Source organism: Colius striatus, chromosome 3 (genome assembly GCF_028858725.1).
Source record: "Colius striatus isolate bColStr4 chromosome 3, bColStr4.1.hap1, whole genome shotgun sequence".
NCBI classification, from domain to species: domain Eukaryota; kingdom Metazoa; phylum Chordata; class Aves; order Coliiformes; family Coliidae; genus Colius; species Colius striatus.
The window spans coordinates 13,470,492-13,495,005 of record NC_084761.1 but is presented as its reverse complement, the minus strand read 5'-3'; the positions used below and the strand labels follow the sequence as shown (position 1 = coordinate 13,495,005).

Here is a 24,514-nt window from a genome sequence, read left to right as displayed (position 1 = left end):
AATTTACTGTGAGATTATTCTTTCTCCTCACCTGCACGTGTAAGTCTCAAGGCCTTTTCCCCGATTCTCTCCCTTCCCTCTCTAAAATCACACTGTGGAGTTACTGTATGATTTAAGGCCCTCAAAGCTCATAGGACAAGTGCTCAGGAAAGCCAAAGCTACTAGCTTCTCTATGGGAAACATCTTCCCTATCCTCCCAGCTGAACTGGATCCAGTCCTACCTACTGATATCTTTAGATGGGAGAAATCTGAAGCATTGCCATGTAGCTGTGAGCTTCAGGGAGCATTATCAGTGCTGAGGTCTGAGAGAACTGAGGATGGTCTTTTCCTGGCACGCTGCTGTTGCAGAGCTTCAGTGTCTTGATCTCGATCTATAAATAGCAGGAGTGGAGGGGTGTGCTGGGTGGCAGGGAGGCAAGGCAGGCCCCATGGCTCCTGGTGCCAGCACAGCACCCACTCCTTTTCAGTGGGTGGCTTACAGAGATGAGAAGAGTTTCCAGGACCAGGGTTTTAACTTCTCAGGACAGAAAGAGAGGAATGCATGCGTAGTTCCCCCTTTTAAGTCGATAACCAATGACCGTGTGAATGTTTTCAAAGGTTTTGTCTCCTGTGCCAATCTACAGGGGATGTGGGTAATCAGGGCTTGCAGCTCCAAGCCTGGCTTTGTTTGAACTGAAACAGCTCTGGAGATCCCCTGAGTGTCCGCCAAGAGAAAGTCATTACACACTATTCTTCATGGCAGACAAGATGCTGTGGATCTTTACTGCTTTCCTGTTGACTCTGTGTCTGTCCTCCTCCATCTCTTCCCCTACTCCTAGCATGAGCTATCAGTCTTGATTATGCCCCTGCACTCGGCACAACCTCCGACTGATGGGGCAGAGATGAATATTTGGTATGGGGGAGAGGGAGAAATACAATTTGTGCTTCAGACTGAAATGCTGAGCAAAGGAGAGCTCTGTGTATGAGAGAACTGCCCGGGTTTTATTTGCATCTGTCTGTTCAGATGGCCCAGGCTTTTGTGTGAACGTGTTTAGTGTTTGGCATGGACCTCATCTGGGCTGACATCAGACCAAATGAAATATGACCAGCAAATACAAGTGGCAGTGCAGGACTTGCTGTGGAATAGTGCTGCCACTTAGGCCAGCACAGGAAAAACCCATCGAGAGGAATGGATCACATAAAAATGTTAACAATCTCAGAAAAAGAAACACCTTTTATTCCCGTGGGGAGTTGCTGTTTCTCTCTGACAGCAACAGCTCATGGTGAGAAAGGTCAGAAGCAGGGCACTAATGTAACCAAAGCTGGGCCAGCTTTGCTCCCACAACCCGTGACGGGCCCGGCCTAGTTTTCCTCCCAGCGCCAGCGATGAGGGGACGATTCCCCTTTGGACAGTTTTCTAGAACTCAGTTTCCTCCGCAAGGAGGAAAATTTGTCTCCCAGAACTTTCCGTAGCCCGGTGTTGTCCCTGGCAAAGGGCAGGTCCTTCTTCATCGCAGGCAGTTGTCCTGTAAACATTTCCCACTTAGCCAGGGCATCCACGCTCTTGTCTACTTGAGCCAGTTCCTCCTCGGAGACGTTCCTCTCTAGGGCAGCAATGCATGTCTCCAGCCACAGTTCGTAATCTTTAATGATATCTGTGGACCTGGTGGGCCTGGCGAGCTGGGGCTGGCTGTGTGCCTCCGCCAGCGAACACGAATGCTCGTCCTGTTCCAGCTCCTGGCTGATGGAGAGGGCCTGGCTGCAGGTGTCCGGTGTCAGTGGCTCGGACAAGGAGGTCACAGCCTCCGAGTCATTCTCGCAGCACATCCCAGAGTCTGAGCTGAATGGAGGGATGTCCTCTGACGTGGACAGGTCTGCTGGCTCTTGCCTTGGCCATGTGGACAATACAGTCTGTGTCCAAGTGTAGAGCTTCTGTGATGAGAGGAAAAAAGGTTTCATTTTAGAGAACGAGAGAAAACAGTTACACCTTTCCCAATGTTTGTAGGGTAAACATTCATCTTCAGTGGCTCAGCTTCAGATGCTACAGTCCTCTCTGCCAGCAGATGGGTTCAAACAACTCATGGTTACCCTATGAAACAGGGGCGTTCTCTTGTCTTTTCTCTTGTTTTCTTGGAGTCAGTGTCTGTGTCAGAGCTGCCACCAGTCAGATGTGGGCAGTGTCTCCTCTATTGTTGGATGTGGTAGGAGAAAAAGGCACAAAATTACTCCTTATACTGTGTGGATATGATCTCCATGACAGCCACATCAGTGCTTCTCTAGAGGAAAAAGTATCATTATAAAAGCTCCTAAGATAGTGGTGAAGAACCTGATTTCATCATGATGTTAATTCCTGTTTTATTCCTAAGAGTAGTTCTTCCTCTCTTGAGCTGAAATGCACAAATGGGAAGGCCAGGCTCCAGAAAAGAATCAATGAAAGGAAAACGTCTGAGACAATTTCCTTTTTAAATATGAAATGCCACAGTGGGGCACATAAGCAGGTTGCTTCTGGCACACTTATTCCTCGTGCTTTGGGGACTGAATCACGGTACTCCAGTCATCACTGGATAAAAGGTGATCTCTTTGTCTGCCTTACTGGCATGCTTTGGGTTTGAGGGGAGGTTTTGTGTGTGTTTTTCAGATTTTTCACATCCTTGTGGCCTATTTTTCTCATCTTTACTTTCTGCAGCTCCCAGCTGATATCTCCACAAAGCCCCATCACGGCTTTGGGAAACACCAGGGTGTATTAACCCGAGACACTGCTCACTGTCCTGCGTGTTTGAGTTGTGGTGTTTGAAAAGAGGGCAGGAGATTTCCAGCTCTGCAGAGCAGCTCCCTTCTGCACCACCCTGCTGCTCCCTCCCACTTCCCTCCTCTATTGCTCTCTCTTCAGGCAAGTGACAGAAAGGATAAAGGGCTCAAATTGAGTGGGTGGGAGAAATCGGCCCTGTTTCTTATGACAGTCTGTGCATGAAGCCTCAGGGGAGAATTTCATACAAGAATAAAATGGACCCTTTCAGCTAAGTTAATTCACCCTGCCCCCTTCCTCTGGGGCAAGAAGAAATGAAAAAAGGGACAACTTTTCTCTTGCCTCATCCCACCTCCAATAGCCCTTCCCTCCCTCTGAGTTTAAAAACAAAGAAGGCACTAGAAGCTGCAAAAGGAGTTGGGCCAGGAACAGCAGAGCTATTTGAAAGCTGCAACCACCCCATGATTTTATAATGTCTCTTAAAATTCCCAGGAGTAGTGAATCTGGGAAGGAAACACAACTGCTACTTGACACAAATCCCAAGAGGAGAAAAAGCTGCTCTGTTCAAACAGTGCATCTGGGTTACTTAAAACAAAAGAGGAGAAGGATTGACTCAAGATTGCTACTCAAACCCCAAAATCTTTCCTGCCTCTCACCCTGTGGGTGGTTTATTTATTCAAAGTGGGGAAGAGTTTGTAGGGCTGCAGCCTCTATTTACATTCTCATATTTAACTAGACAGGGGTAGCCTCTTCACGGCTTCAGCTCAGCCACAGGCAGGAGCATTTGAAGGGGATGGACACCCCAAGTCACTCACTAAGAATGAAACCTGTTGCCTGACCCTTCAAGGGGCTCCAGGTTGGTAGGGGAAGATTTTCAGCCCCCTCTGCCTTGGCAGCCCTGTCATCTCCAGCAGCACTGTGGCCCTACTGAGCCCAGGAGCAGCCACTGCTGGCAGCACTGCAGTGAGGTTGCAGCTCACCCAACCTCTCAGAGCAGCTCAAGCCCTGTTTCCTTTTCCAGTGTAGTCGCTGTGACCTGGCCCAAGCACTACGTGTGGAATTGCCTGGGATGCTGCAGAAGCAGCAGGTGGAAATGTTGGCTGTGGTGAGGAAACACCATGAGAACTGATTTGCTTTCGGTTTTCAAGATGACTCACGCTGGAATAAGCAGCTGTGATTAAAAAAGAAATGAAGTATGTTTCTGAGCGCAACTCAGACAAATAATTTGAGGGGCTCTTCCTCCTGCATAAGGACTGCTTTCCTGTCCCTCATGCTCTTCTGCCTGTTAACTGTGTCTCAGTCACAGACTTCAGCAGCGTTACCTGCTCCTGGCGAGAAACAGCTTTGTGTCTGGCATTTCCTGTATTTATTGTGAGTGTCTGGGACTGTGATGTGGCAGGTGGAGATCAGTGCTCATTTTCCAAAGGGAAATGTGACTTCAGACTTGCACTTGGACAGCCACAACCTCTCAAAACATGCTTAATAAGTAACTTTGCTATCTGATATTGTCTCCAAACACTTTGTGCTCTCCTCTGTCAGGTTCCTTAGCTATTTGATTCATCTCTTGTGTTTATATTTCCCCTCAATGCTATAGCAAAGCCTCTTACAGAGATTACCACAACTCTTTTATACCAGCTTGGATTTACATCTAGCTTCCTTGTCAAGGAAGCAGATGTGATATTTGGCAAGTGTAGCCCCTCCTCAGGTTTGTGTTCACTGGGGTTGGGGGATGCTGAGCCAATTACAGTATTTACTGCAGGTGTAAAAGCAAAAATATTCCTACAAAAGCTTAATGCAGATGTCAGTTCTCTTCTAGAAGGCAGTAGTCAGGTGTTTAATTAAACCAGAGTTTATTCCTCTGGTAGTCTGGGCAACTTAGGCACCTCTCAGACAGAAGGAGGGACCAAACAGTCCTGGAGTCAGAGATGGGTCTAACACCACCACAGATACACAGATGAGCAGCAAAACCACACAGATGTGGGGTTTTTCTTACCCCTACGTTCTTTACCATCCTCCTGTGTGTCTCATTCCAAGTTGAATGAAACCAGAGGCATCCCCTTTCTCATTTTGCACATATCTTGTAACAAACGTAACCCACAGACTTTAAATAGGCAGCTGTGGAAAATCCTGTCTCTGAACATAATGCTTGTCAGACAGGGATTGTAACCAGGGAGAAATTAGGGTGCTGAGTGAGAATGATGACATTATTTCTATTCCACCAGCCATTTGAAAGGGTAGAAAACCCTTTCTAGACCTAAAGGCATCTTAGCACTATTTATGATGTTGTCTAAGTGTGGTGTTAGCAGTTTTATGGGTGGGAGAGAAGAGACAAAAGATGTCTGGGACCCTCCACTTCTTAGGAGGCAATCATTTGGGATTCTTACTTCTCATACATTGAAACAGAGGAACTGCAGCAAAGTACACACTTAATATTTTCTCCCTGTTACCAGCAGCCTGAGAGAGGCAGAAAACCAGGATGGCACAGAGGGAAGGGCATAGATGTGGGAATTGCTGCACTCTATGCTGCTTTGGCTAGAAATCTGCCTGCACTCCCCATCTTATTTTCAGGAGTAGCAAAATGTGGTCAGACTGTTGCCCTGTCCCTACTTGTGAACGGCAAAAGCCTTGTGTGAAGTGCTCCGTTAGTCACAGACCATGCCTACAGCACTCCCCTGGTTTAGGTGCGAGCTTGCTTTCTTAGCACCTTGCACACAGAGTATTTACATTTAATGCTGTGCTTTGGGGTGAGCTGCCTCACTCCCTGCCGTGTACCCTGACCCCAGGAAGGGCTTGTGGATCTGTCTCTCACCCGGTAGCGCTCGATGAGTTTGAAGCCCAGGAGGTGCTGCAGCTTCCGCAGGCAGATGGGACAGGGCTCCAGCGGCCGCAGCACGGCCTCATCCAGGCTCAGTGCGCCCTGCATGATGCACTGCAGCCAGCGGCACGTCCCCAGCCCCATCAGGTGGCAGATCTCGTGGCAGGTCACCTTTCAGGAAAGCAAAACACACAGCAGAGTCTTGCTGCTTCCACAGCCCACTCTTCTTCCTCTGCTCTGCCACTTTCCCAACAGTCTCAGCAACCCGTGGCTCAGCCCCGGCAGCCCTCCAGCCTACGTGTCTCTGAGGTGAAAAGGGGACATGGCTCCCTTCTTCACAGGTATCCCAGCATCCATGTTTGTATAGTGGAGGAGGAAGGGTAGGTGGGGTTTTTAGAAGCAGCTGTGGGAAAACCCTGAAGCTTGCATGTTCAGAGCTGTAGGGCAATGCTGTTGTCGCTCTCTTCCCCAAGGACTGTGTGGTGGTGTGCTGTGTTTTGATTTGGTTTTAAGGGGAAAAACCAGTCCCTCTGGGGTCTGCAAACAGCAATATAGTCCATGTGAGAAATCTGTAAGCTATTAGCAATAACAGATCTGGGTCCTTCCAAAGCAGACACTCCTAATATTTCTGCCAAAGGAAAAACTAAGCTGGAGTCATCTGCCCATGTGTGACTGCCTTGGGAATCATCAACCACGGAAATGCTGAGGATGGATGATTCCCCTCCTCCTCCTATTGCCATCTAACATCATTTAAAATCACTGCAGGAAGAGATCTCAGGCTGGGGAATCCTGAGCAAATAGCAGGGGAGGCAGAGAAATGGCACCAAAGGTGTTGGTGCTGCAGCTCGGAGTGGGACAGCTCTGGGGAAAAAGCTTGAAGCAGAGCTGGCAGAGGACAGGTGCTGGGATGGGGGGTTGCCACTCCTGAAGAACATGTGTTGGAGATGTGTGAGGTTTAAGGGCATCTGCATATAACTATATGTGAGCTTGTCTGAGGTATTTTTCTCATCCCTTTATGTAAGCAGGTCTGGCAGGTGGCCATCTCCCCTTATGGACACCAATGTCTGAGGAAGACATAGTCATCACCTCCCAGCCATCCATTAGTTAACAACTCCACTAGATACTTGGATTAACCTCCTGATAGTGTATCAGCTAAAAGCTCCTACTGCATGTACACTGCCTGACATCCAAATACTCAGGTTACCCAAGCAGTAGCCTGGGAGCTGGGCAGGGGTTTTGTCTCAGTGTTGCTCCATGACACAGGACAAGTCCTGTAGCTTCGCTATACAGCTGATGCCACAGTTTGCCCTGGTGGCAAGGGGAGTGGGAGCTGTCTATATGATGCACTAAAATACAAACTCTTCAGGCCTGTGTTATGTGTGGACTAGGCTGTGATTGCCTACATCTTCTGGATGCAGAGTCTCATGCCTGCTTCACTGGGCTGAGACATGGATTATGAACAGGCCTGAAATGTTTAAGCCTACATGGTAGGAAGTAGGGAGTGCAGGAGATTGCTGGTCCTACCTTACAGCACTGGACCATCTCTTGGGCACTGAAGGGCAATGTCCGGTCTCTGCTCTCCTTGCTGACTTCACATAGCCGTTCCTTCTGTGTGAGTGGGTTCAAGCTGCTGCAACCAGCCTGGGCAAAATCTCCAGAAAATCTGGCAAAGCTGCAGACTCCCACTTCTGTAATGAGAGGCACGTACAAGTTAGGCATCAGCCCTCTTATGACTGTCTCACCTTAGGCAGCACAGTCCAGTTGAGTACACAAGATGGGATGAGAAACACTTCCCAAAGGTTTGTAGCATCTCAGTTACATTTCTCTGGATCAGGAGCCCTGATTCCCCTAATTTTAAATTGGTAAAACCTAGTTCCTGTTATCAGGGAGTGACTAGAATGTTAAGGATAGGATTTGGCTATTTCAGTCTCTTAGGGAAGGCTTTTTGGTACACTGCTGCCTTATTCACACATTGTTCTAGGAGACCACAAGACACTAATCCCACCTTGTCCTGGCAAAAATTTGCTGAATGTGAAGCTCCAGGTCTCACATGGATAAAGGTCCAGCAGAGTGAGTCCAAGGACACACAGGGCATCCATGGGCTTGTTGTTCTTCAGGAAATTCAGGATCCCATCTGGACAAATACAAGAGAGATGTTCATTAAAGTGAAGCATCCCTGGAACGCATGCAAGAGCCAGAATTCCTGCTGGAGGAGGATGTAATCCAAGCCACAGACAGGCAGAGCCGCTGGCTTCAGCATCTCAGATGGAGAATCATGGTTGTGCAGCCCATCCCCTCAAATCCAGAGTATGAGCAGATCTGGTTTTAGAAGTGGTCCTGAGCATAAAGCTAAACCAAAGCAGACCTAAGACAGAGATGTAGGTGAATTTTGTACTAACCCATGGAAAGAAGCACCTAGAAGTAGAAGAATTTCCCTACAGGCATTTCAGATCTGAGCTGGAGCAGCTGCAGCGCTGGGTCTGGGCTGAGTACATGCTGCCCATGGTACCTGCAAACAGCTTGTTCCAGATGGATGCTTGTGCAGTGTGAGTTTGGCAGCTGACAAACCCATTTTCCTGGGGAGCTGTGTGACACTTGAACCCAAATTTCCTAACATGAAAGGCCAGCGAGTTCCCCACCTGCACCACCCAGGCCATTAATTTACTTTGGCTCTCCGAGATAGAACTCAGACTACACCAAATCAACCGATCCTATCACTTTGCAGAGCTGAACCTAAACAGAACAGCACTGGAAAATACAAACAGCAGAGGAAAATATGATGAAAGTCATTGATTGTTATTCCTGTTTCCAGCCTCAAAGTTCTGGGTTTGTCATGGGAACAGGATTTCTCCCTTTTCCCTCCCTTCCTCATCCCCTCCCTGCTCTGGCAATGAAGAACTATTTTGGGCATTTCCTGAGGGAGGGCTCGTGCCCACATGCCAGACTCCTGTCTGTCTGGGCTCCCAGGTCCTTACCTGCATGAAGCTGCACCCTGTCCGAGTCCCGGCTGGGGCGGTAGCAGCAGTGAATGGAAGAGATGGGGATGGAGGGAAGGCACTTCACACGGAGACCCAGGAAGAAGGACTCCACACAGCTCTGAAGGGAATCCAGCAGCGAGAGCCCAGCAGGCCCTTCAATTAAGTCTACAAAGAAAAGCTCTATTATCAGTTCCTTAAAGCCAGGGTGAACCATAGGGTTTGAAAGGGTTTTGTGGGGCTAGCCACAGCAACTGGGGAAGAGGGAAGCTGGTTTATTCTGAAGTTATTCTGAAGTTATTCTGAGGATATGGTGGCATCTCTAGGGAGTTATACAGACAGGAAGGAGAAGAGGGGGATCTAAGGCATTAGCACACTCTCCCATTAGCACAGCAGATGTACTAGGAAGGGTACCTCCTATACAAGTTGGGCAGAAAAAATAATGTGGGAAAGGTTGGCTGTTTTTAATGAACCATCAGAGATGGAGCTCCAGAAATGCTGGTTTATCCAGCATTGATTTACAAATAGGGATGGATGGATGCAGACATATATTCATAGTAAGTCTCACCCAGGGGCACACATATCATTTACAGTGCAGGTCTACTGATAGTTGTCATCACAGCTTGTGACTTTGGACTGGGGGCACATCAGAGCCTTTGGTATTAGACTTGTCTTTGCTATGGCAATTGCATTTTGTAAGTTAGTCCTTAGAAAAGGATGTTAATACTGTCCAGCACCACCCAGCTCCCTCTCATATCTTTCCAGATGGCTCAGGTGAAGATGCCCACCATTACCTATAGGTTGCAGATAAATGTGCTTCCGATACAAGTTCTGCTTCCTCCTCAGCATGGCGTGATAGAACATCTCAAAGTCCTCAGGGGCATCGGGGTGGCTGAGGAGCCAGTCGAAAGCCGTCCGGATGAGCAGCGTGCAGAAGAGGGTTCTCTGTGGGTTGTAGGCTTCTGAGAGGAACAGCTTCTCTGCCCTGGAGAAGGCTTTGGCATAGAGCTCCTGCAGGGCCGGGTTGGTGGAGATCAGAGCATCCTTCAGAGCCCGTGGCCCGAAGCTGAATTCCTGAGCGTGTTTGCACTGCAGCATCGTGGAGAGACCTACCGACTGTGGCACTGCCTGCAGGAGGGGATACAACCACCGTGGCCTCATTAGGGACTTGGAAACCTTCTCACACTTTGCTCTCAAAAGCCTTTGCTCTGAGGTCCCAACTGCAAGGTTTGATTGGGACTTTATAAATGGTGGGCATGGTCCTGGCCAGGAGCCCTATGCACTTATGTGAATTGCTGTTATAGGGTGCTCTTCATCTGAGTATATGTCCCTGGTTTATGGACAACATACCAGTAGATGGTGCTGAAGAATATACAACCCCATTATTGCTACCAGATATCTAGATTAAACCATATAGTTTGATTTTAAGTTCTCTTTTGGTGCTCTATCCTAAAGTCACAATGACACAGGAGGTACCTCTGTGTTGTGCAACTGGCTGCACTGGCCGTCATGTGATGTTGAAAGGTGGTGCTCCCTTTGCTTGGGCTAAACCACACTCCTTGGGGCTCTCAAAAGCAAAGCTCCACAGCAGGAAAGAAGAGCTAGATCTTGGTCTTTATTTACCTATCTATCAGAAGCTTAAACTTCTGATTCACCTGGCACCAGTGAAAGCAGCTGTTCACTACTGACAAAGTCCTGTAACAGCTTTTAATGCTCACTCTTCAGTATTGACCCAGGGCATCTGCAGCTCACAGTGCTGTTGTCAGGCTGCAAGACATGGGAAGGTCTCTACCAAAATATGTACAGGCTCATTGCTGTCTTGTCACTTTGGTCTCTTCTCCCAAGTAACACATGATATGAAAAGTTGAAACAGCCTCAAGTTTCACCAGAGAAGGTTTAGATTGGAAATTAGGAAGACCTTTTTCCCTAAGAGGGTTGTTAGACACTGTCCCAGGCTGTCCAAAGAGGTGGCAGAGTTCCCATCCCTGGAGATGTTGCAAAGCCGTGTAGCTGAGGTGCTGAGGGACATGGGTTAGTGCTTGGCAGTGTGAGGGGAGGGGTTGGACTCAGTGAGCTTAAAGGCCTTTTCCAGCCAAAATGATTCTGTGATTCTATTCTATGATTCTATGAATAACTTCACGTCACCCTATGTTAGCATCAAGGATGCTGGTGATGGTGTAAAGTGGTAAATAAAGAGCAAATGAAAGCCTGCAGCAGAAAAAAAATTAATTCAGAGCATCACAGAATTATCCTCTCCAGGGTCTTTTTAAAGGCCAACGCTTTCCAGAGCTGCAGGAGTCAAGTACTTATTTCCCATTGCGCTTAGGGAGATTCCAGTAGACCTCTTGGGAAAAGGGATGAAAAAGACAAAACAAAGTACAACCTCTGTGGCTAATTTGTGTCTGGATTTTTCCAAAGACATTCATTTTTTTTTGTAAGGAGATGATGCAAAGTAGAACAGGAGTGTTTTGGAGCCACACTTTGGGCAAAGTTGCCTACCAGAGGTTAGTGCTTCCCCTGTATGCAGCAGAATGAAAAATGCACAAAACACAGAGTTTCTAGGAATAAGTATTATCTTCTGTTATGCAATAATAACTTAAAAGACACCAGACAAGCTCTCTGGGTGGATAAGCAAATATATCAGTTGTTGATGTTAGAACAGTATCGTTCATTCAACCACAGGGGAAAAAAGGGGTGAAATGCTTTCAAATAATTTCAGCCAAGCCCTGTCAGGTAAGGGACATTCAGTGGCTCTGCAGCACAGAAACATAGCCAGAAAATTCAGTATTAAAAAAATTGTACTGACATGAGCCCAAGTCTTTCCTCAGTTACACGAAGGAGGCTCTGAGAGTGTGCACCACAAGAGAAAGGTGGCAGCCCTTTTTTGTCCAGAAATGTCAGTTTCTTTACATCTATCCCTTGGGGAGATACATGTATGTATAAGTGGTCCTTAAACCAGACTTGTTCTGTATGATCTTCTTTGGCACTGAGGGCACAAAGCCTACCAGAGGGAGCAGGTAAGCAGTTTCCTTTCATTTTTGCAAGCTTTGTATTTCAGTAACATTAAAGGCTGACAGCGAATGGCACGGTGGGATCTGAAGTGGCCCAGGGGCCTTAATGCAATGGAAGTTTAGAAATAAAACCTGTGAGTGCCTTCTCAGACACCTCTTCTTATTGCCCCCTAAAAAAGTATCCAAAGTGCTTCTCTTGGTTTTTACAGGTAGTAACAAGAGTTTGTGTAATGCTGTTCTGCACTTTGTCACCCAAATCTTTACACTTCTGGATTCCTTCTAGGTTTGAGAGGATGAAGTGAGAGTCTGACCCCACCAAGGTCAACAGGAGTTTTGCCTTTGGCTCAGGCCAAGTTTTCACTTGTCCTACACAAACTTTAAATACAAGCACCTTTTTTTTCTGGTCACATGCAGAACTTGCACTACAAAACTAATAAGAATATTGAAACAGCTGAGGATGTGACCCTGTCAGCTCTTGATGGCCTGTTGCTCTTAGGGAAATCAAGGACAGGCTTTGCACTTGGTCCAGGTTGAGAGTGATCTTGTCAAAGGTTTCTGAGACCCACGAGCCGCTTTCATCAGCACTTCCTGGCAGTAAATGGAGTGTGGGTCTGGGGGGGGAAGAGCTGTTTAGAAAATGAATGGATTTTTCTCTTCTAAATGAGAAGTAGCAAAGAGTGGATGTATACAACAGCAGATACAATGAGCACACAGTCTTTTAGCATGTGTCCCCCCAGGCTCTCCCATGGAATATAGTATGTACCCAAAGCTATGTGACACACATTGTTTACCAAGGCTTCCTAAAAGAGGACATTCACCCAGCTCCAGACATCCCCAGCTATGACCACAGATGTTTTGTGAATGTCCACCATGCCCAAGGATATCCATGATCACAATTTAGTGATTTGAAGTCTCAAGCACAGGAATTCACTTGAAGGGGCAATCTGGAGAGATGAATGCCTCTTCCTCCTCCCAGGGACTCTGGGTTTGCTTCCCACAGAGTATCAGCAGCCCATTGCACTCTCCCAGTCCAACACAACTACTTCTCTTTACCAAGCTTTTTTCTCAAACACTTTCAACAGAGAAAATAAATGCTTCAGAGAGTTTTCATGGGCAACTTCAGCAATTTTAAAAACAAACAGTTTTGCAACATTAACCATAGTAGATGTTATTTGTGCCCAATCTAATACATGGATATGGTGTTTCACTAACTGAAGTAGTTCAGAAGGGCTTTGCAATTTTTAGCTGTTGTGTGGAGAGTGCCTGGTATAACTCCCTGATGCAGTGCTTCAGGAGGGAATGGCACTTTAGCTTGTATATTCTTTCCCCCTTCAGTTTTGAAGATGCCAAGGTGGTGGTGAAGAAGTGGAAGCACAGATACATCCTTCTGGCCTTCAGGTATATAGGAAGGAGACATCATGTTTCTAAAGCAAAATGCAGTTATTTTGGCCCCTTGCTTAGTGACAAGCCATTAGATTTCACTAGCAAGTCCTGAGGAGGAGAAAGTAACTCTTTTTATTTAAAAGACCTGTAAGTTGTACCTGCACCTGTGTTTCCTGGAGGAAATGCTTCAAGCAAAACAATAAACATCTCACTACAACCACTCGTGTGCCATTCTCTACTTTTACCAATATCATTCACAATGTGGATTATTGGCATTCCATCTTGCAGTCATTTGCTAGGTAGGGATTTGCTAATGGAGACAGCCTTTTCCAATGATTACATTGTAGGAATCCAGCTGTGGCCTTTCTGCTGTGGTGTGTGATGAGCGGCGCGAGCTCCAAGGACAACGCAGGCCCTACATCTGGCTTTTGGTAACAAACAGAGGTTTCAGATCAGATTGGGTGTATCACACAAATCTTTTTACTATGGAATTCAATGGAGGTTTTTTTCCACAGTGTGTGTTTTCACAAGGAATGCCCTCAAAACCCAGTCTCAGCATGTGACAGCCAAGCAGTCGGTGTGCTCCCTTTTTTACAGTAACCTATAAGTAACGTGCTTTACATGCAATTCAAGTTACTCATGAATTATTCTCTTTGCAAATCAGGTACCTATAAATTATTCTCTGTAACTGAAAATTACCTATGAATTCTTCTTTTTCTAATTCACAGATATGTCATTTCTTCTGTGTTATATTGACATTGCTTTCTTGGATGGATATGCCTGAGGCTGACAATAACAGTGTAGTTCTCAAAAGCCAAGGCAATATCACACAGTGCAAGTTCATTCCGGATAGTCTGACAAGACAGAAGTGGTTTTGTTGCAGAAAATCTGTGTTACACAGGTCTAGAAAGGGGCACTCAGTATATAACATATGTATTTGGTATTTTATAGAATTTGGCCCCAACACTGTACAAATTATGTACTTCAATTTTTTTTAAACTGGTCATTCTAAAGGTTTTATAAGTCAACTTGAAAGTCATTTCTAACTCTGACTCTCTCATATATACTGCATGCTGCAGAGGCACAGAAGGAGATTTCATTCTGTTTCCTTCCCCTCTCAGCTCTTGTGAAGTATTTAGAGGCAGACTCACTTAACTGGGCTCTTTGGATGTCACAGGGGCATTAGCAGAGTCTCTTAAAACTGATTAATTGCCTGTTAGGTGCTGTACTGTAAACAAGCAGTGATAGTGCAGAAAATTCATAGCCAGTCAACAGAAATGAAAAGCCCAGAGCAAACATAACAAGTGTTAACTAATTATCAACACATGCCCTAGTTCCTTAATAGCTTTTTCCCTGAGATTTGCAGTCGGTGTCTGCTGCTGCTACTCTGGAATCAGTCTCTCCTTCCCAGGGTCACACAGGACAGCCTGAGAGCAAATTTCTCTATTTATTTGTTGACATGTATAGAAAGAGATATCCCTTGATGGAGAAGCTGAACTCTCAATGGGTTAAAAAGTCTGGTGTGATAGGACAGAGAGAGGACAACGAGGTGTAAGAGAATTTAACTATGGTCCAAATAAAGTTCTCACTAGCCAAGCTCCTTCCTGGAGGACATCAACACAGCCCCTTGCATGAAGCCAAGCTTTGCCTACTGCATATGCTCAGCAGCTGAGGTCAGACCAAACCTGTTTCTCCAGCTTCAGACCTGAAATGGGGCAACTCCCAGGGGCTTCGGAGGAATTTCAAGATGCTCAGCACTTCTCAAAATCAAACTCCTCTGCACATGAGGAAGATACTCTGTTCATCCTCATAACCACAAGGAACTGTAGCATCTTCTGTTCACTTTGCATTAAATGGCCACAAACCAGAGTCAGATCTGTATGAGCTCCAGACCACAGAGTTAGAGAAAACCTCCTGGCCCCACATACTGTCAGATCCTGATATTTTTGTGCAGTATCTCTAGAATACCTTTGTGACTCAGATGCTTTGTGTGGTCTCTCTCTCAAAAAAAGGGTCATTCCTGGTGCTGTGGAAACCTTCAGGGATTCACACATGCATTTACTGGGAGGAGAAACTACCTGTCATGTTGGAACTGTGATTGATACCTTACTGCTGCAAGGCTCAGTCCTGGGAGTTTGTCCTCACATAAATTTACTTGGACTGTTGGATGTGTCAGATGGACAACCTACATGCAGAAGGGTTTGCAGGATTAAAGACTTGTAAAGGTCATTAAATACCTAAGATGGAGACGGATGCTCCCATCTGTCCTTATTGAAGTGTCCTTATTTAGGTGTCTTGAAGTATTTCAGAACACTTGCACATCCGCTTTCCTATTGGTTTTGTTTTTCATTAAAGCCTGCTCTCTTCCATACACTTTACTTCATTTAAATATGTAGTAAGGACATACATTATCCCTAGTTTCAGCCTTCTGTTTTAAGGATTTTATTTACTCAATGCTCATACATAATGCTACCTATTTTTTTTAGTGCCTTCTATTTGAGGCACTCTAAGTGTCGTATAAACATTCATCAACCTCCCTGTGCTACCCTCCAGAAAGTAAGCTGACAGTATATGGTTTTGCCTCTGCTCCTCCTCATCACCCATTTATTCATGATTTTCCGTGCTTTCTCCGTTGATTTTAGTCTGGTTAAACTCTCTGTGATGCTTCTTCTGTGCATAAGTGTGATGACGGGCTATCTGAATTCTTCTTCCCTTCTTCTTACATGAAACAAACCTCTTCAATCTACTGCCTGGTTCCTGTGCATTTGCTAACCAGAGACCCAAAAGCACATAGAAGCAGGGCAACATCTATCAGCTCTACACAGCAAACCTAACACTGCAGATACCCGAACTCTGATCATTTAAAGCTCCAGGCACTTTGCTCTTCATCGTACTTGTCTAGACAGACTAAATGGTTTCTGCAAGACAACCCCAGTGTCAGCCAGGATGGAGGCTGCGTTTTCCATACAGATGAATGCCCAAACAGGTATGGCTGTGGTTAGATATTCCCTTGAGCACAGGCATTATAAAAGTGGTTCATCACGCAGTATAAATGCACCATAATGCTATGCCTCCTCCCAAGGAATCAAGTGTTTCTTAAGTGGTGCCACCAGGTAGGGGATGTTTATGTGCATTTTACAGCCAAGGGGACAGAGGGGGCTCCCAAATAGTACCACAGCTGTGGAGCCACAAAGCCAGAATGGCTTGGGAAGGGGGAGAAGACAATGGCAGACCCCAACCTCAGATTTTTAGTGGCCAGCTGTACTCTAACCACTATCTCCACCAGCCTGGAGATTTGCTGGATTAGAGGCATGTTCTGGAAACGCTGCAGAAGCAGGTCCTGCTCTTGGGACACCTGACCCCCCTCCCCCCCACCCCGGCCCTGCTGATTTAGAAAAGGGGCGGTTTGATGCTGATCCCCGGAGCAGGGGCGGCACAAGTGGGTATCAAGTTTTTCAGCACCCTGGGACGATGCACCAAGCACAACCTTCGGCACCTCGGGGCAGCCGAACTCAGCCTCCGGTACCCCAAGCCCCCGGGAGGGTGTTACCAAGGACGGTCCCGGCACTCCAGGAGAGTGCTCCGGGAAGGACCCCCAGCGCCCCGTGGGATCTCGGAGTAGGCTGGGGGGGTTTCCCAAGCAGGAGCCCCATCACCCGATGCGCATCATCTGATGCCCGAAGCGCAGCCCTCTGCACCCCAGCGGAGGGGATGCCGCAAGCAGGATCCTCCATCACCGGGAAAGCATACCCCGAGCACGGTCACCAGCACCCGGGGAGCGATGCCCATCCCCCGGGGAGGTCCCCTCCACCCGGGGAGATGTCCCCCGCCTGCGCTTCCCCCGTCGGGAGGGCTCCCGCCGCACCCCCCTTCCCGCCGCACCGCGCTCTGCCCTCCCGGCGACGAGGGCAACCCCGCGCTCCCTCCGCGCTCGCCCCTCCCCGCCCCGAGGTGCCCAGGGGTGCGGCAGGACTCACCGCCCGCCGGACCGGGGTTGCGGAGGCCGGGGAGGCGCGGCAGGGCCGGGGCACCCGGCTCGGGGCTGACGAGGCGGAGCGGAGCCCGGCAGCGGCGGCGGCGGCGGCAGGAGGAGCAGGAGGAGGAGGAAGAAAAAGGGGGAGCAAAGGCGGGGGGGAGGTCGGCCCCTCCGCCGGGAGCCCGCGGGATTCGCCGAGCCGCCGCCGAGAGCCGCCTCCCGCCGATGCGCGGGGCAACCGCCGGGGGCGCCCTCGGGGCGGGGTTGCCCCGGGCGGCGGCGGGACGGGGCGGCAGCTCCGGAGGCGGCGTGGGACGGGTTGGCAGCGCAGCGGCTGGCGGAGGGGGAACCCCGCGCGGCCGGATTCCCCCTGCAAAGTGAGGAGGGGGAGTCAGGGTACCAGGGCGCTGGGCCGGGGGGGGAGGGTCCGACGTACCGGGGTGCTCGGGGGGAACCGGGCTGTGCCCGAGGGACGAGCCCCGGGGTGAAGGTGCCCGAGGGGAGAGTCGCAGGCTGACGGTAACGGCAGGTCCCTCCCCGGGAGAGAGGAGCGAAAGCAAAGGCAGAGCTCCGTTTAGGATGCGCATTCCTGAAGGAGCCTGGGGCTGAGGAACATGGCAGCGCTACAAGGACCCAAGCCCTTTAATCTCCGCTCCTAATGAGACGCGAAGGAAGGAGTGGGTGTCTGCAGACCGGAGCGCTACTCATGTGGTTACGCTGGCGACTGCTGGCACCTCCTCCCTGGGAGCAGTGTTTGCGTTCCCCTTGATGCACCGCTCGGTACACTTCTCCCACGTGATTTGGATGTATTTCTGTGTCCCACGGTGTCCTTTAATTTGGGAGTATTATCTGTTCTTGGAAAGGTTAATTACATTAGGGGAATGGAGTTCTGTTGCCATTTCTTCATGGCTTTGTTTGTTCCAGCTTTCATGTTTTGATCCTTCAGTGCTTTGATCCTTCATTTCTGTCATCCCTAGATGGAAGGAGAAAGGAATACCCTGGCTGGGACACAAGTGTGTCCCTATGTGACTTCAGCTGAAACTGGGGGGGAAAACCCATGTTTTACAGCCTCAGGAGCCGTGGTGGTCATGGCAGCCCAAATGCTGCTCACATGCCCCACAACCTTGCAAGGAGCAACAGAAATGTCCCTCCAGAGCCGAGGGGACGATAGAAGTGGGCAAATGACCACGTGCTGTGCTGCAGCGTTAGCAAGCACCAGAGCAAGCCCTTGGCTGTGTGCTGCAGCCTGCCTTCTGTGGGACCTGCACTGTGCTCCTCAGGCACCGACAGCATCACCGGTGAAAAATTGCCCTAATTTGCTGCTATCATAATAAGGACAAGAGGCAGCAGCAGCAGCTTCTCCCGGCAGCAGGAGCTGCTCATGGAGCCTCTTTGTGGGAAACTTTCCTGAGATTGAATGCATTGGGAGGGCATGAGGAAGTCCTAAAGCCTTGCAATAGCATCATCCTCCACTTCGGCTGCAGATGCCCTCTGTGCTAATTGGTTGCTGCTTATAATTAGAGTTTATTTGTATTAATTAACTTAAATTATCTATTTGTGAGTTGTTCATAGTACACCATCAACATGTTCAGAACAATACAAGCCTGAAAGAGACAGCTCCTGCCCCAGAGAAGCTGAGAAAAAAACAGCCAAAATATTGTCCCGGCACAACATCCTCCAAAAGTGCTTTATTTTTTGCTAAGAAACCTATTGCATTTAAACTTAATAACACCTGGTTTAGCTGCCAGAGGTCTCACTGACCAGCATGAGTAAACAGGCCTGGTGTTCTCATAATGATGGATTTATCCTGGGCAGACACAGGAGGAAGAGGGTGGTCCTCGCCCAGGAGAGCTTACAGTGAGGGACATGGACAACAGGGGCAGGGCAAGTGGTGAGGAAACAGCCACACGTTCACTCTATGAGTTTTTAGGAGGTGAGCGGTTTTGTCAAGAGAAGATCAGGACAATGGGAAGGGTGAAAGGAAGGAGGAGATGGTTAAAAATCAGATGAGAAGACAGAGAGGAGTTGGAGAGGCCAGACATGCTGTGAATCGGAGGGATGATGATTTAGGGCTGGGGAGGGAGCAGAAGGGTTCTGGGATGGCTGCACTCAGCATTAGCTCAGCTGTGATTAAAGCCAGTCGCAGAGGAGACGTGATGCTCACCACAAGTGGCCTTTATCTGCAGTCAGCAGCAGCAATCACTATTCTGCTTCTAAAGTCAATTGTTTATGCCGAGTTTTGTTTCCTAGACAGGCCATGATCCGTTGTCTCCACATAGAAGGATGCAAAACACAGAGGCACTTGCCTTGAGTAGGTGAGTGCAGAAAACTTGATGGAGCAGCACATCCTCAGGGGGAAGTGGAATGAAATAATCCTCTAACCAATGTTTAAGCCTGGAACTTAAGCAACTGTAGCTGCTTAGATGAAGAAAATTGTACAGGAATACAGAAATAGCTCCATAAGGAGAAAAAGCAGGTACCCAAGAGCTATCTAAGCTAGGGAGACATGGCCCAAGCCCACAGCTGCAGGCTGAAGCCAGACAAATTGAACTGTTAATTTTTTAAGGATGAAGTGGATTAGCTGCTGGAACAAATCACAGGGGAAAGGGAAAGTCTTTCCATATGGTAGTGTTTTCCAATCAAGATAAGATGCCTTTCCACAACATGGGCTGCAGTCAAACACGTTCCTGGCTTCAGCAGAGGTGAGGTGAAATGGGTGGCCTATGCTCTGAGAGGGGGAAGAGGTGACTTTGTGGTCTCACTGGGTCATTAGAAAGTGGAGGATGTGCTCTTGGTGTGTATTTCTAACTTTTTCAGCATTGCTTGCCTTCTCAGTGTGACCCAAGGTTTCTGCAGGGGCTCTCTCTTGGTGGGATCACCCTCTGAATATCTGTGCTTTTTTTTTTCTTTCAGAGAGCAAATTGTTCCCTGCAGGTGTGAAATGCTGTCCCATATTGCTTTCCAATGACTCCCATTATTGGAGTTCTGGCTATTCAAAAGTCAAGAGTGTTATTTTTGCATCCTTGTATCTTGAGGCAGTTTTGAAGGGGCCAGAGTGCCTCTTAATTTCAGTTTATGCTGTCATCACAAAGCATAAATGTACATGAGCAAACTTTCTTAGCAGTTTAAAGAAAGCAACATGGGTTCAGCTCATTCTCTCTCTGCTGGTTGACCACACTGACCTGCACTTGCACAGCACTACAGTATTAGCAGCAGCTACTTTGCTGCTGCTACTAATGCAGTTGCAGCCACAGCTGGGGAAGGAGCTGTCTCATCTTTGGACAGCACAAGGAGGAGAATTAGGGAATGTGCACATGCCAAAAAAAATAAGAGTCTAGTCTCATGTTGCTGCTGCTATGAAAATGAGGTGGCTGCAAAACTTGCTAGGAGGAACAGGCACAAAAGCCAAAGAGTGAGTTTGGTTACATATTAGTGGTGATGGAAAGGGGAAAAACGGGACTGACTGGTTTGTGGTGGAGATGGAGAGTTACCATCCTGGGAGTTACTGGGAAGATGTAGCAGGGACCTGTTTGGGGACAGGTTTGCTCCCTTTGCAAGGTGAAGATGTGGTAGTATGTTTGGGATAGACAGAAGGCCTGAAGCAACAGATGGGTTGCTAAAGCAGGATCTCACTTTAAACAGGAGGGTCTGAGGGATAATGTCTAACAAGTGCTTACTCACTGAAATAATTCAGTTTGGCTCTGTATGTACATCAGAAGGCACAAAAGTGGCATGAAATGTCCCTTGTCTCTTCTGTTCACTCATGATACCATTAAAAAAATACAGTGTATTGTGCCGTTGCTGTGGAAAGGCTCCTCCTTTCCCCAGCTGCTGCCCTGGATGCCACCCAAGCAGTCCCCATTGGTGTGTCAGGACGTGCCTTGGGATGCTGCTTTGTGTCCTATCCATCACCCTTCCCCGAAGAGCCCCACGGATGAACCTCATGGACCAAGGGGTGAATAGTGATGTGAGTGTCTTACTCGGGTTTTGCCATGATTCCTTTGAGATATCCAAGCAAAGCAGCTAAGCTGAGCCACAGTGAAGGACAGCTTTCCTTCTCTCAGTAGGAGGTGGTACAAGAGAGGTAGAAAGAAGCTAGCACCACCTGGTAGGTGATGGAAAGGAGGCATTCATGTCTCTAAGGCAATGCTCGTGCTCAGTCTGAAAATGCCCAGAACCAGCAAAATTGTCCCTCTCTACTGTGTCCTGGCACAGTCCATGCTGTGTTGGCAGGCTTGGGGAGTAACATCAGTGAAAACAAGTGTTTGGCTGGGGCTACTGCAGTGACACAGCTTTTTAAGAAACAAACAAAAGGAGCCCAGCCTTTCTTTGATCAGCGAGTGCAATCTGCTGCTACAAGCTGATGCTGGGGAAAAGGATGAGAGAAAAAGAGAACAGCTACAGAATGAAGATAAAAACACTGGGCAGAAGATTTGTGGCAGAATGAAGGAGAGCTGTTTATTTGTAAATAGGCTGCTAGATCATGCTTCTGTGTGCATCCTGGGCAGTTTCTAATATTATGGGTTAATTCAGATTTAAGACTTTTTACTGGCATTTGAGAGTCATGGATCTGGGCTGGTTCAAGTCTATCTTTGTGCCAATCTAAGGAAAAAATGTTTTATCTCAAGCTGTGCCCATATGCAAGGTCTTCTTCCCCTTTTACCACCGATTTCATGTTTGAAGTCCCTCTGTGGGAAGCTGGTGTGGATGCTCCATGATTCATTCCCATGAGGAAGCGTGATTTCGGGTCTCCATATGGTCGCAGAGGCAGAGGAGGGGGCAGATATGTATTTTTACAGCAAGGAGAATGCAAATTTGGCCTGGCATAGAAGAGCTGGAGATGGTACAGAGTGATTCTCAATTATTTATTATTTCTTTTTAATTTTTCTGTTTGCTTCCTCTTGGCTCCTGATTAGGATGTAGGGACAAGGAGGAAGGAGGCTGTTGCCTGAGCAATCCGTCTTAGTCTTTCAACTCAGTTTGGAACCTGGTCTGTTGTGTTCCCTGGGGTTCAGCAGAGTCCACTTATTGAGGCCAGCAGAAATAGCATCTCGCTTCCTGGTTTCAGAGGAGGTGTTATGTAGGACATAGTTAAATTTGGGATTATTAGTGAGAGAGGAAGGGTAGCTATTTCTTTTGAAATGCTGCCATTTGATAACAGATCTTTGGGTGAAGAGCTGCCCTTTGTAGAGGGCCAGAGGATGGGACGTTTTCAGGAAGGAAGCTGTCTCTGATGCAATAAATTATTGGGGAGAAGTGGATGTTTGAGAGGGTTTCAAGTTTCTACACATGTAGCCCTGACTGGCACCCAAACCTGCAGAATTTCAGTCCAAAGCAAATAGTAAAGGGATCGATTGTGCTCTTTATTGGCATCTTGGCCTACAGGAATGAGGGGATCCCTGTGTGATAGTGCAGGGGGAGGGGTTCTTTTTGGTGTCATCTCCATTCGAAGACTTATCAGAGTTTTTGCTGAGAAACATCAAGTTTCATGTGGGCAACAATCTAATTGTAGACAATACCCTCTATAGGAAAATGCATACTCTGTGGAAGAATGGAAGCCTGTGAATGAAAGGCAGAGCCTCACATGAGCTGCCTGCTTAATTAAAAAGCTGCAGTGAGATGAAATATGAGATGAAGAGCAGAGATAAGTGGAAGCGCTGGGAAACAGAAGCGCTTTCAAACATTTTACTGTAGAGATGATTGGAGAATTTGCCAGGAGCCTGATTTTCTCCTTGTGCTGTCCTTGGCCAGGTGACTCGTGCTGTGTAGTCTAGTGGACACTGTCACTGACCCAGAAACCTACAAGTGCTGACGGAGGGGTGAGCGTGAAACCAAGCTTAGGTGTGAGGCAGCAGAGTCACCAGGCCGCGGAGCTTTGAGCCAAAGCTAATGTCTGTGTTTTGTTGGGCTAATGTGTGGCTGTGGTGTTTATTGCTGTGGTTAGACTACAGCCCACTTTGCTCTGGACTAGGTGATGATCCACTTGTGCCCAGTGATGCTACAACGGCAGCTAAAGGCCAAGGGTTGTCGTTGGAAACCTGCTGCAAATTAATACACCGTGTGTGATTAATGTGCTTTTTAAATGCATTCATGTCCTGTCACACTGGCTGTGGCTCTTGTGTCACATTTGGTGTTCTCAGAACATTTATTAGCCTTACAGATCCCTTGATTATTGCTTTCTCTTTTATAATTAAGCCATGAAACTCAGCATGGTGCAGCTTATGTGGTATTAATTCACGCCTGGCGTACTCTGCCTGTGCCCTAGGATAAGGCTAAGTGCTGGCAGCTGGATTGCTCTCTGCACAGTTGCTATTCTGAATTTTCTTAATATGATTATAAAAATCACATTCCATGTGCACATGGGCCACTTGGGGCTCACATTGCCACAAGCAGTAGGGAGACGTGGCCTGACTTCCTCGGCAGCTGAGTCTGTCCCCAGCAGTGCTGTGAGATGGGGCTTCCTCCCACCTCAGGCACTGGATGATGCTCTCCAGGCCTGTGCTATCAGCTCTGCTTTGCTGCCAGCGCAACCGCACATGCTCTCCACTCCCTGCTCACCCTTCTCAGGATGTTCCTGGGAAAATGTGAGCCTTGTAAGTGAGTTCTGTTGTACTCCTTTTTGACTGCAGGATTTCCTGTGAGGCTGCAGCTCCACGTCCCCTTTCTGTCAGCAGCAGCTGCCGTGGCCCTTGGAGCAGTTTTCCTTCCGGCTGGTCGCTCCTGCTCCCAGTATGGCAGTTTAACAGTTTGTGTGGCCATGTGGTGAGCTGAACTGGGAACGAAATATCATCAACCATGTCTGGTTTACTCATTTTTAAAAATTTTCCCTCTCCTGGGAATTAGTTGTAGGAGTGCTGAAAGAATGGGAGCTCAGCGCTACTGGGGGGGAAGCCACTGGAATGACTCAGCACTGCTGATCCAGGGATGACTGTTTGAATACAGGATTCATGAAACCTTTGCTGGGCTGGGGGGGTTGAGCCACTTGCTGTCTCTTTTGAGTACATCCAAGCAGCTCTGCAGCTGTCTCCTGCAAAGCTTGAGCAGAGCAGGCTCTAATGGGGTCCTGCAGCTCTGCCCACATGGCTCTGGTCTCTGCATCTGCTGAAAGTCCTACCAGGCTTTAGACTTGGGGACAAAGTTCTGGGGTGCCAGCTATCAATGAACGTGCGTGTCAGTGCCCCTCATCTACTTCAGATATGAGGGAAGCAGCCAGGAAGCCATAGGAGCCAGGTTATGGGATGCCTCTATGCATAGCTGAATGGCTGCAGACGTGTAACGCAGGAGGCTCTGCTTCACAGCCTGTGTGTTAGTTACACACACATGCTACTCAGGTTGTTGACTATCACTTATCAACCCATTTCTGTAGAGACACGAGTGCTGATCATCTCAAAGCTTCTGTTTCAAAAAACTGCCAAAACCTACGTGCAAGATGTAAAGCCATAGTGAAGAAACTCCTTGAGCTCAGACGTTTCCATGGAGATAGATCTTTGATCTCATTGCAATAAACAAAGGGCGGAGAAGATGCTCCCAAACTAGGGAGGATGGTAAGGCTGATCCCTGTGGGGCAGGAGTTCTCAGTAGGAATTAGGGAGACAGGAGGTCTCTCTTTTTTTTTCCCTTCATGATACC

At 47.9% G+C, this 24,514-nt stretch overlaps 2 protein-coding genes across 4 annotated transcripts in view; one reads left to right on the top strand and one right to left on the bottom strand.

The window, feature by feature from the left end:
• The window catches only part of GNA12 (G protein subunit alpha 12), a 58,803-nt gene extending 49,076 nt beyond the window's left edge, over nucleotides 1-9,727 (top strand). Inside the window, exon 5 of the mRNA XM_061992077.1 lies at nucleotides 9,281-9,727. The gene's annotated coding sequence lies outside the window, so the exon portion shown is untranslated. The remainder of the gene's footprint in view (nucleotides 1-9,280) is intronic.
• Nucleotides 1,342-9,613, bottom strand: AMZ1 (archaelysin family metallopeptidase 1). 3 transcript variants are annotated; one of them, XM_010199809.2, is made up of 6 exons: nucleotides 9,310-9,613; nucleotides 8,516-8,683; nucleotides 7,546-7,674; nucleotides 7,065-7,228; nucleotides 5,535-5,711; nucleotides 1,342-1,911 (listed from the first exon to the last, which is right to left on the bottom strand). In XM_010199809.2, the coding sequence occupies exons 1-6, from the start codon at nucleotides 9,611-9,613 to the stop codon at nucleotides 1,342-1,344; spliced, it is 1,512 nt and encodes a 503-aa protein (XP_010198111.2). The 3 variants fall into 3 exon arrangements, with proteins under 3 accessions (XP_010198111.2, XP_061848058.1, XP_061848059.1); XM_061992074.1 differs by having other exon boundaries at nucleotides 5,535-5,642; XM_061992075.1 differs by lacking the exons at nucleotides 1,342-1,911; nucleotides 7,065-7,228 and having other exon boundaries at nucleotides 5,623-5,711.
• Nucleotides 9,728-24,514: the final 14,787 nt, after the last annotated feature.

Coding starts and splice junctions, on each gene's coding strand:
- AMZ1 (XM_010199809.2), bottom strand. CDS start 9,613: ATGCTGCAGTGCAAACACGCTCAGGAATTCAGCTTCGGGCCACGGGCT. Junction 5,712..7,064: donor AGATGGTCCAGTGCTGTAAG/GTAGGACCAGCA, acceptor CTTTCCTGAAAG/GTGACCTGCCACGAGATCTG. Junction 1,912..5,534: donor AACTCATCGAGCGCTACCGG/GTGAGAGACAGA, acceptor CTCTCATCACAG/AAGCTCTACACTTGGACACA.